Source organism: Salmo salar, chromosome 16, assembly GCF_965601325.2.
Source record: "Salmo salar chromosome 16, fSalSal1, whole genome shotgun sequence".
Taxonomy (NCBI): Eukaryota; Metazoa; Chordata; class Actinopteri; order Salmoniformes; family Salmonidae; genus Salmo; species Salmo salar.
The window spans coordinates 58200001-58212624 of NC_138306.1; the positions used below are offsets into that span (position 1 = coordinate 58200001).

The 12624-nt window shown below is 46.5% G+C and overlaps 1 protein-coding gene across 3 annotated transcripts in view; it reads left to right on the top strand.

The window, feature by feature from the left end:
• lpp (LIM domain containing preferred translocation partner in lipoma) overlaps positions 1-12624 on the top strand; it is a 537563-nt gene that overhangs the window by 320504 nt on the left and 204435 nt on the right. For all 3 annotated transcript variants that reach the window (XM_045697474.2, XM_045697472.2, XM_045697473.2), the window contains one exon: positions 11921-12178. In XM_045697474.2, coding sequence (XP_045553430.1) covers positions 11921-12178 — 258 coding nt within the window. The remainder of the gene's footprint in view (positions 1-11920; positions 12179-12624) is intronic.

The following is a 12624-nucleotide window of genomic DNA, read 5'->3' on the forward strand; positions in this document are numbered from 1 at the left end:
CCCTTTACCCCTACTATATATAGATATTACCACCCTTTACCCCTACTATATATAGATATTACCACCCTTTACCCCTACTATATATAGATATTACCTCCCTTTACCCCTACTATATATAGATATTACCTCCCTTTACCCCTACTATATATATATATTACCACCCTTTACCCCTACTATATATAGATATTACCACCCTTTACCCCTACTATATATAGATATTACCACCCTTTACCCCTACTATATATAGATATTACCTCCCTTTACCCCTACTATATATAGATATTACCTCCCTTTACCTCTATTATATATAGATATTACCACCCTTTACCCCTACTATATATAGATATTACAACCCTTTACCCCTACTATATATAGATATTACCTCCCTTTACCTCTATTATATGTACAGTGCATTCGGGAAAGTATTCAGACCCTTTGACTTTTTCCATATTTTGCTACATTACAGCCTTATTCTAAAATTGATTACATTAAGTCTTACCTCATCAATCTACACGCAATACCCAATAATGACCAAGCAAGAACTTTTTGTTACTTTGCAAATGTATTACAAATATAAAACAAAAATACCTTATATACTTAAGTATTCAGACCATTTGCTATGAGACTCGTATTTGAGCTCAGGTGCATCCTGCTTCCATTGATCATCCTTGAGATGTTTCTACAACTTGATTGGAGTCCACCTGTGGTAAATTCAATTGATTGGACATGATTTGGAAAGGCACACACCTGGCTATATGAGGTCTCACAGTTGACAGTGCATGTCAGAGCAAAAACCAAGCCATGAGGTGGAAGGAGTTGTTCGTAGAACTCCGAGACAGGATTGTGTCGAGGTACAGATCTGGGGAAGGGTACCAAAACATTTCTGCAGCATTGAAGGTCCCCAAGAACACAGTGGCCTCCATCATTCTTAAATAGAAGAAGACTCTTCCTAGAGCTGGTCGCCCGGCCAAACTGAGCAATCTGGGGAGAAGGGCCTTGGTCAGGGAGGTGACCAAGAACCTAGGGGTCACTCTGACAGAGCTCCAGAGTTCCTCTGTGGAAATGGGAGAACCTTCCAGAAGGACAACCATCTCTGCAGCACTCCACCAATCAGGCCTTTATGGTTGAGTGGCCAGACGGAAGCCACTCCTCAGTAAAAGGCACATGACAGCCCACTTGGAGTTTGCCAAAAGGCACCTAAAGAACTCTGAGACCATGAGAAACAAGATTATCTGGTCTGATGAAACCAAGATTGAACTCTTTGGCCTGAATGCCAAGCGTCACATCTGGAGGAAACCTGGCACCATCCCTACGGTGAAGCACGGTGGTGGCAGCATCATGCTGTGGGGGTGTTTTTCAGCGGCAGGGACTGGGAGACTAGTCAGGATCGAGGGAAAGATGAACGGAGCAAAGTACAGAGAGATCCTTGAAGAAAACCTGCTCCAGCGCACTAAGGACCTCAGACTGGGGTGAAGATTCACCTTCCAACAGGACGACGACCCTAAGCACACAGCCAAGACAACACAGGAGTGGCTTCAGGACAAGTCTCTGAATGTCCTTGAGTGGCCCAGCCAGAGCCCGGAATTGAACCCGATCGAACATCTCTGTAGAGACCTGAAAATAACTGTGCAGCAACGCTCCCCATCCAACCTGACAGAACTTGAGAAGATCTGCAGAGAAGAATGGAAGAAAATCCCCAAATCTGTAGGGATAAAGACACTGCTAGACAGGATATCTGTATGGATAAACAGTGAACAACCTCTATATATGTGTTGCTGGTTCATAAGTTAGACAGACAGTCCAGAGTTCTGATTGAGGTAATATCTTATTTATGTCACATTTGTTAGAGTCATATGATGTCTGTGTTAGAGTAGTTTAGTGAGTTCAGAGTGAGTTTAGTGAGTTTAGAGTAGTTTAGTGTGTTTAGAGTGAGTTTAGTGTGTTTAGAGTGTGTTTATAGTGAGTTTAGAGTGTTTATAGTGAGTTTAGAGTGTGTATAGTGAGTTTAGAGTGTTTAGAGTGAATTTAGAGTGAATTTAGAGTGTTTACAGTGAGTTTAGAGTGAGTTTAGAGTGGTTTAGAGTGAGTTTAGAGTGAGTTTAGAGTGAGTTTAGAGTGAGTTTAGAGTGAGTTTAGAGTGAGTTTAGAGTGAGTAGAGTGTTTAGTGTGTTTAGAGTGAGTTTAGAGAGAGTTTAGAGAGAGTTTAGAGAGAGTTTAGAGAGAGTTTAGAGTGAGTTTAGAGTGTGTTTAGAGTGTGTTTAGAGTGAGTTTAGAGAGAGTTTAGAGAGAGTTTAGAGAGAGTTTAGAGAGAGTTTAGAGAGTGTTTAGAGAGAGTTTAGAGAGAGTTTAGAGAGAGTTTAGAGAGTGTTTAGAGTGAATTTAGAGTGTTTACAGTGAGTTTAGTGAGTTTAGAGTGAGTTTAGAGTGAGTTTAGAGTGTTTAGAGTGAGTTTAGAGTGAGTTTAGAGTGAGTTTAGAGTGAGTTTAGAGTGAGTTTAGAGTGAGTTTAGAGTGAGTTTAGAGTGAGCTTAGAGTGAGCTTAGAGTGTGTTTAGAGAGAGTTTAGAGTGAGTTTAGAGTGTGTTTAGAGAGAGTTTAGAGAGAGTTTAGAGTGTGTTTAGAGAGAGTTTAGAGAGAGTTTAGAGAGAGTTTAGAGAGAGTTTAGAGTGTGTTTAGAGAGAGTTTAGAGAGAGTTTAGAGTGTGTTTAGAGAGAGTTTAGAGTGAGTTTAGAGTGTGTTTAGAGAGAGTTTAGAGATAGTTTATAGTGTGTTTAGAGTGAGTTTAGAGTGTGTTTAGAGAGAGTTTAGAGAGAGTTTAGAGTGTGTTTAGAGTGTGTTTAGAGTGAGTTTAGTGTGTTTAGAGAGAGTTTAGAGAGAGTTTAGAGAGAGTTTAGAGAGTTTAGAGAGAGTTTAGAGAGAGTTTAGAGAGAGTTTAGAGTGTGTTTAGAGAGAGTTTAGAGTGTGTTTAGAGAGAGTTTAGAGAGAGTTTAGAGTGAGTTTAGTGTGTTTAGAGACAGTTTAGAGTGTGTTTAGAGAGAGTTTAGTGTGTTTAGAGAGAGTTTAGAGAGAGTTTAGAGTGAGTTTAGAGTGAGTTTAGAGTGAGTTTAGAGAGAGTTTAGAGAGAGTTTAGAGAGAGTTTAGAGATAGTTTAGAGAGTGTTTAGAGTGAGTTTAGTGTGTTTAGAGAGAGTTTAGAGTGAGTTTAGAGAGTTTAGAGAGAGTTTAGAGAGAGTTTGAGAGAGTTTAGAGAGAGTTTAGAGAGAGTTTAGAGTGTGTTTAGAGAGAGTTTAGAGAGAGTTTAGAGTGTGTTTAGAGTGAGTTTAGAGTGAGTTTAGAGTGAGTTTAGAGAGTGTTTAGAGTGTGTTTAGAGTGTGTTTAGTGTGTTTAGAGAGAGTTTAGAGAGAGTTTAGAGTGAGTTTAGAGTGTGTTTAGAGAGAGTTTAGAGAGAGTTTAGAGTGTGTTTAGAGTGAGTTTAGAGAGAGTTTAGAGTGTGTTTAGAGAGAGTTTAGAGAGAGTTTAGAGAGAGTTTAGAGAGAGTTTAGAGAGAGTTTAGAGTGAGTTTAGAGAGAGTTTAGAGAGAGTTTAGAGAGAGTTTAGAGAGAGTTTAGAGAGAGTTTAGAGAGAGTTTAGAGTGTTTAGAGTGTGTTTAGAGTGTGTTTAGAGTGTGTTTAGAGTGAGTTTAGAGAGAGTTTAGAGAGAGTTTAGAGTGAGTTTAGAGTGTGTTTAGAGTGTGTTTAGAGTGAGTTTAGAGTGAGTTTAGAGTGTGTTTAGAGAGAGTTTAGAGAGAGTTTAGAGAGAGTTTAGAGAGAGTTTAGAGTGTTTGAACACAGCTGCATTGTTTGTAGGTGTCGTGGTTTAGTTCATATTTATTCTCAATGGTCCTCTAGTCTAGGAGCTCATGCTCCATTCTCTCCCCACACACCACACACACACACACACACACACACACACACACACACACACACACACACGCACACACACACGCACACACGCACACAGACACACACACACAGACACACACAGACACAGACACAGACACACACACACACACAGACACGACACAGACGACACACACACACACACAGCACACACACACACACACACACGCACACAGCCCACACGCACAGACACGACAGACACACACACACACACAGACAACCACACAGACACACACACAGACACACAGACACAGACAGACACACACACACACACACAACCACACAGACACGCACACACACACACACAGACACACACACACTCACAGACACACACACACACACACACACACACACACACACACACACAGCACACACACACACACACACACACACACACACACACACACACACAGACACACACAGACAGACACACACACACACACAGACACACACACACACACACACACACACACACACACACACACAGACACAGACAGACACACACAGACACACACACACACACACAACCACACACACAACCACACAGACACACACACACTCACAGACACACACTCACAGACACACACACACACACACACACACACACACACACACACACAGACGCACACAGACACAGACACGCACGCACACACAGACACGCACACAGACACACACATACAGAAAACCACACACACACATACAGACACGCACACACACACACACACACACACACACACACACAGACACACACACACAGACACACACACACACACAGACACACACACACACACACACACACACACACACACAGATGGCAGCATTCGCGCAAATCTGAAAGCGTGAACCACCGCATTTAAACATGGCAAGGTGACTGGGAAAATGGCAGAAGACGAACAGAGCAGTCATTCCCTCCTTAAGCCAATAAAACAGGCAAAACGTCAGTATAGAGACAAAGTGGAGACACAATTCAACGGCTCAGACACAAGACGTATGTTGCACGAACTACAAAGGGAAAACCAGCTCGCGGACACCGACATCTTGCTTCCGGACAAGCTAAACACCTTCTTTGCCCGCTTTGAGGATAACACAGTGCCACCAACGCGGCCCGCTACCAAGGACTGTGGGATCTCCTTCTCCGTGGCCGACGTGAGTAAGACATTGAAGCGTGTTAACCATCGCAAGTCTGCCGGCCCAGACGGCATCTCTAGCCGCGTCCTCAGAGCATGACCAGACCAGCTGGCTGGTGTGTTTACGGACATATTCAATCTCTCCCTATCCCAGTCTGCTGTTCCCACATGCTTCAAGAGGGCCACCATTGTTCCTGTACCCAAGAAAGCTAAAGGTAACTGAACTAAATGACTATCACCCCATAGCACTCACTTCTATCATCATGAAGTGCTTTGAGAGACTAGTCAAGGATCATATCACCTCCACCTTACCGGCCACCCTAGACCCACTTCAGTTTGCATACCGCACCAACAGGTCCACAGACGATGCAATCGCCATCACTCTGCACACTGCCCTATCCCATCTGGACAAGAGGAAAACCTATGTAAGAATGCTGTTCATTGACTACAGCTCAGCATTCAACACCAAAGTACCCTCAAAGCTCATCATCAAGCTCGGGGCCCTGGGTCTCAACCCCACCCTGTGCAATTGGGTCCTGGACTTCCTGACTGGCCGCCCCCAGGTGGTGAAGGTAGGAAACAACATCTCCACTTTGCTGATCCTCAACACTGGGGCCCCACAAGGGTGTGTTCTCAGCCCCCTCCTGTACTCCCTGTTCACCCACGACTGCGTGGCCATGCATGCCTCCAACTCAATCATCAAGTTTGCAGACGACACCACAGTAGTAGGCCTGATTACCAACAACGACGAGACGGCCTACAGGGAGGAGGTGAGGGCTCTGGGAGTGTGGTGTCAGGAAAACAACCTCTCACTCAACGTCAACAAAACAAAGGAGATGATCGTGGACTTCAGGAAACAGCAGAGGAAGCAGCCCCCCTATCCACATCGACGGGACAGTAGTGGAGAAGGTGGAAAGATTTAAGTCCCTCTGCGTACACATCACAGACACACTGAAATATTCCACCCACACAGACAGTGTTGTGAAGAAGGCGCAACAGCGCCTCTTCAACCTCAGGAGGCTGAAGAAAATGTGGCTTGTCACCTAAAACCCTCACAAACTTCTACAGATGCACAATTGAGAGCATCCTGTCGGACTGTATCACCACCTGGTACGGCAACTGCACCGCCCACAACCGCAGGGCTACCCAGAGGGTGGTGAGGTCTACCCAAAGCATCACCGGGGGCAAACTACCTGCCCTCCATGACACCTACAGCACCCGATGTCACAGGAAGGCCGAAAAGATCATCAAGGACAACAACCACCCGAGCCACTGCCTGTTCACCCCGCTATCGTCCAGAAGGCGAGGTCAGTACAGGTGGATCAAAGCTGGGACCGAGAGACTGAAAAACAGCTTCTATCTCAAGGCCATCAGACTGTTAAACAGCCATCACTAACTCAGAGAGGCTGCTGCCTATATACACAGACTTGATATCATTTGGCCATTTTAATAAATGGAACACTAGTCACTAATGTTTACATATCTCGCATTACTCATCTCATATATATATACTATATTCTATACTATCTACTGTATCTTAGTCTATGCCGCTCTGACATTGCTCATCTGTGTTTTTATATATTCTTAATTTCATTCCTTACTTACTTTTGTGTGTATTGGGTATACGATTGTGAATTTGTTAGATATTACATGTTAGATATTTACTGCACTGTCAGAACTAGAAGCACAAGCATTTCGCTACACTCGCATTAACATCTACTAAACACGTGTACGCGACCAATGAAAATATGATTTGATTTGACATTGAAAACATGTGACCTCGCTGCTCGCAGTAATGTAACAAGTATCTCATCGTTCAGATAACACGGAAATCATTTCCCGCTGTAGAACAAACTCTCTTATTCAGTTCCCAGTTTCATCACCTCATAAAACGATTGAATTTCTTCTCTTAATCTAAATGCTGGAACATTCACCATGACAATGTAATTATTTTGAGGTCTACCATTTGCATTTTTCCAGTTCTCTGCTAAATCAACGTTAGGTTCTAAGGCCTTTAAAGATAAATTAATAATCTACAGTATTTAAAAACCATGAAACATTTAAATTGACTAATTTCACTTCCTGAAGGGCTTTTTTTTTTCTCCTCTCTCCTCCCCCTCTCTTCCTCTCCTCTCATCTCTCCTCCCCCCTCTCTTCCTCTCCTCTCATCTCTCCTCCCCCTCTCTTCCTCTCCTCTCATCTCTCCTCCCCCCTCTCTTCCTCTCCTCTCCTCTCTCCTCCCCCTCTCTCTTCCTCTCCTCTCCTCTCTCCTCCCCCTCTCTTCTCCTCTCTCCTCCCCCTCTCTTCCTCTCCTCTCTCCTCCCCCCTTTCTTCCTCTCCTCTCTCCTCCCCTCTCTCCTTCTGTCTTCTCCTACTCTTCTCACCTCCCTCTCCTCTCCTCTCCTCTGCTTGGCCTTTGCTCATCAGATTATCTGGACTTGAGTTTGGGAGACTCTCAGTCACATGTTAAAAACGTATCCATGAAGACCTGAGTCTACTGTCTCTTGTCTGAATGTGTTGTGGCTTCATATTATTCATGTTATATTAGTAATAAAGTCTGTTTGTCCTTCATCACATCAGCACGAACAAAAGTTCTTTAAGAATTCCTCCGCTTTGTTTAAGATGGAATCGTGCAAGGAACAACGACTGTTACACGGTGTTATTCACCTTGACACAGTAGTAATAGAAGCTATTGAGGTTCATCTCTAATACGTACTCTCTGGGGGGGATGTTTCTCCCACTTTTATGACCAACATTTGTTTTAATAAAGCGCGTAAGAGTACATGTTATACTGCAGTAGTAACATTGAGTAATTGATTCCTTTTCAACCCTTAAGGCACCAGCCCTAATAGGATCAGCCAAGGTTAATGACAGAGGTTTTTTAGGTCGTCTGACAGTCTGACACCGATAAGATGAAGGCTGGTTGTAGATGGCATGGTTTAGTTTGTGTGTGTGTGTGTGTGTGTGATGGGACGCAATGTATTACACAACATCAACGTCTGTACTGGTATAGTATTGTACTGAAACACTCGTTATTTTTAACTTAACGATCCTGTCTTGGTAACCAAATCTAACCTTGTGTGTGGGGGAAAAAAACAAAAAAAAAACATAGAAAATGTACAAATTGTTCACTCTGAGTGGGACCAAGCTGTTCTGCTGAGATATTCTCTGTGGAACCAGTGAGGAACTCCTGACCTTGCCTCCGTCCTCAAACCTCCGTCCTCCGTCATCCGCACACTATTCCCTATTTTATAGTGCACTACTTATGACCAGGGCACTAGTTTAAAGTAGTGCACTATTAGTATCACGACTCAGGATAGGACCCAGATGCAGATTTTATGATTCTCAGAATATTTATTATAACAAAAGGTCAGGCAAAGGGCAGATCGAGGACAGGCAGAGGGTCAGGTAAAGGGCAGATCGAGGTCAGGCAGAGGGTCAGGTAAAGGGCAGATCGAGGTCAGGCAGAGGGTCAGGTAAAGGGCAGATCGAGGTCAGGCAGAGGGTCAGGTAAAGGGCCGATCGAGGTCAGGCAGAGGGTCAGGTAAAGGGCAGATCGAGGTCAGGCAGAGGGTCAGGTAAAGGGCAGATCGAGGTCAGGCAGAGGGTCAGGTAAAGGGCAGATCGAGGTCAGGCAGAGGGTCAGGTAAAGGGCAGATCGAGGTCAGGCAGAGGGTCAGGTAAAGGGCAGATCGAGGTCAGGCAGAGGGTCAGGTAAAGGGCCGATCGAGGTCAGGCAGAGGGTCAGGTAAAGGGCAGATCGAGGACAGGCAGAGGGTCAGGTAAAGGGCAGATCGAGGTCAGGCAGAGGGTCAGGTAAAGGGCAGATCGAGGTCAGGCAGAGGGTCAGGCAAAGGGCAGATCGAGGTCAGGCAGAGGGTCAGGTAAAGGGCAGATCGAGGTCAGGCAGAGGGTCAGGTAAAGGGCAGATCGAGGTCAGGCAGAGGGTCAGGTAAAGGGCAGATCGAGGTCAGGCAGAGGGTCAGGCAAAGGGCAGATCGAGGACAGGCAGAGGGTCAGGTAAAGGGCAGATCGAGGTCAGGCAGAGGGTCAGGCAAAGGGCAGATCGAGGTCAGGCAGAGGGTCAGGTAAAGGGCAGATCGAGGTCAGGCAGAGGGTCAGGTAAAGGGCAGATCGAGGTCAGGCAGAGGGTCAGGTAAAGGGCAGATCGAGGTCAGGCAGAGGGTCAGGTAAAGGGCAGATCGAGGACAGGCAGAGGGTCAGGTAAAGGGCAGATCGAGGTCAGGCAGAGGGTCAGGTAAAGGGCAGATCGAGGTCAGGCAGAGGGTCAGGTAAAGGGCAGATCGAGGTCAGGCAGAGGGTCAGGTAAAGGGCAGATCGAGGTCAGGCAGAGGGTCAGGTAAAGGGCAGATCGAGGTCAGGCAGAGGGTCAGGTAAAGGGCAGATCGAGGTCAGGCAGAGGGTCAGGTAAAGGGCAGATCGAGGTCAGGCAGAGGGTCAGGTAAAGGGCAGATCGAGGTCAGGCAGAGGGTCAGGTAAAGGGCAGATCGAGGACAGGCAGAGGGTCAGGTAAAGGGCAGATCGAGGTCAGGCAGAGGGTCAGGTAAAGGGCAGATCGAGGTCAGGCAGAGGGTCAGGTAAAGGGCAGATCGAGGTCAGGCAGAGGGTCAGGTAAAGGGCAGATCGAGGTCAGGCAGAGGGTCAGGTAAAGGGCAGATCGAGGTCAGGCAGAGGGTCAGGTAAAGGGCCGATCGAGGTCAGGCAGAGGGTCAGGTAAAGGGCAGATCGAGGTCAGGCAGAGGGTCAGGCAAAGGGCAGATCGAGGTCAGGCAGAGGGTCAGGCAAAGGGCAGATCGAGGTCAGGCAGAGGGTCAGGCAAAGGGCAGATCGAGGTCAGGCAGAGGGTCAGGCAAAGGGCAGATCGAGGTCAGGCAGAGGGTCAGGCAAAGGGCAGATCGAGGTCAGGCAGAGGGTCAGGCAAAGGGCAGATCGAGGACAGGCAGAGGTTCGTAATCCGAGGCAGAGTCAATCAGGGACAGAATGGCAGGCGGGCTCACGGTCAGGACAGGCAGAAAGGTCAAAACCGGGAAGACTATAAAACAAAAAACTTGAGAACTGGTAACACACTGGTAAGACCTGACAAAACAAGACGAACTGGTAACAGACAAACAGAAAACACAGGTATAAATACACAGGGGGTAATGGGGAAAATATGAGACACCTGGTGGGGGGGGGGGACAAGAACAAGACAGGTGAAACAGGGTGATACACCTGGTGGGGGGGGGGAGACAAGAACAAGACAGGTGAAACAGGGTTGGACTCTATATAAAGAATAGGATGCCATTTGAGTCACATACATTCTCTGTCCTGCATTGAGCCAGTGAGAAACTGCTGTCATAATTCAGAGATAAGTCGTTTTCCCATAGTGGCCTCTTCTCTCTTCCCTCCCTCAGTCCTGACCTGGGATCACCAATACAACACGTCTGTAGTTCACTAACTGAGAGGCATTGAACCACAGCATACCAGTGTCACAACCCTGAGAGGTTCACTGTTACCCTGCAAGCTCACCTGTAACCATTCACTATTAAAACACTGTGAATCTGACACAAACGCCCCCAGTGTGGGGAAAGAAGTCACCCCCAAAATATGGAAATTGGACGTGCCAATGGTGAGATATTGCTCAGCATTGAGCTACTGAGAAACTCATTTCCTGTCACTGTCAGTTGTTTCCTCTTCCCTCCCAGGGATCACCGGGGACAACAAATCTCCAGGATTTACCACCGTGTTCCCCCCAGCCAGCTACAGTCAGCACCATTTTCCTCTAGCACTGCCAACGTACTGTCATGCCGTCCTCCACCCAACAATTTATAAACCCTCCCTGCTAGCGTGCTTTATTACCCTTAGTTTATGTCTGCAGGAATTGGGTCAGGATAGTGAGGGCCTTTGCTGTCCAGGGTTGAGTCCCAAATGGCACCCTTTTCCCTATATAGTGCACTACTTAAGTAGTTCACCTTATAGGCACTATATAGGGAATAGGGTGCCATGTGGGAGTCAGAACTAGGTAGTCTGGAGATTGATATGGAGGAAGCAGGCTGGGTAGTTAGCCTGCAGATTGATATGGAGGAAGCAGGCTGGGTAGTTAGCCTGGAGGTTGATGTGGAGGAAGCAGGCTGGGTAGTTAGCCTGGAGATTGATATGGAGGAAGCAGGCTGGGTAGTTAGCCTGCAGATTGATATGGAGGAAGCAGGCTGGGTAGTTAGCCTGCAGATTGATATGGAGGAAGCAGGCTGGGTAGTTAGCCTGCATATTGATATGGAGGAAGCAGGCTGGGTAGTTAGCCTGGAGGTTGATATGGAGGAAGCAGGCTGGGTAGTTAGCCTGCAGATTGATATGGAGGAAGCAGGCTGGGTAGTTAGCCTGGAGGTTGATATGGAGGAATCAGGCTGGGTAGTTAGCCTGCAGATTGATATGGAGGAAGCAGGCTGGGTAGTTACTTTACGGTGAGCCATAGCATCAGGAAATTCCTCAGGAGTCCAGATGCTGTTAGCATCAGCCCAGGCGTTTAACCGGGCTTCATCGCAGTACTGGAAAAAATACTGAAATATATGGAACTGTTTTCAGGTGTAAATCAGAATTGAATAATGATATATTTTATTTTTGACTTGAGTCTGGCTTTAAGCTCAAAAAGTGATTAGATAAGATAAGAAGAACTAAATTTTTCTTCTGCGTGGGAACTTAATTTGTGATGCAGGAGATATGCATAGACAGTGATGTTATAATAGATATTGTATTTTGTAACTGGCTATATTTAGTGTTGGATGAACAAGAGTTACAACAGTGTTCTGCAGAGGATTAAAGGAAAAGGCTATTTGATTTAAAACTCATTCTATTTTACAGAACTCTGGAACTCTGAACAGTCCCAACGCTCCGGTGACAGGGTACAAGCGTATGGTCATCCCCACTCAGCCTCCTCTGACGGCCACCAAGAAGTCCTCTCCCAAGGCCGGGGCCCCAGGCGGAACACTGCCCCGGCCCCAAGCGGAGAACTCCTCAGCCTCCATGCTGGCCAGGCCCCAGTTCCAGACGGCCCCCCAGCCAGTCCCAGCCTCTTACGCCACAGCCTCCACCCCCAGCCAGCCCACCTTCAACGTACAGGTGTCAATCCATAATTTAATTAATCTATCTGTCTTTATTGTCCCAATTTATTGTCTCTGCTATAAGATCAGTAGCTAACAGATCACTTACAGTCATTGCGATCAAATCCTTGATCCTATCCTACTGCCATTTTATCCTTGAGCACTGTACTGCAGCTGAGTGTTTCACAGGGGCCTATAAGCTCAGCTGAGTGTTTCACAGGGCCCTTTAAGCTCAGCTGAGTCTCTCACAGGGCCCTATAAGCTCAGCTGAGTGTTTCACAGAGCCCTTTAAGCTCAGCTGAGTCTCTCACAGGGCCCTATAAGCTCAGCTGAGTGTTTCACAGGGCCCTATAAGCTCAGCTGAGTCTCTCACAGGGCCCTTTAAGCTCAGCTGAGTGTTTCACAGGGCCCTATAAGCTCAGCTGAGTCTCTCACAGGGCCCTTTAAGCTCAGCTGAGTGTTTCA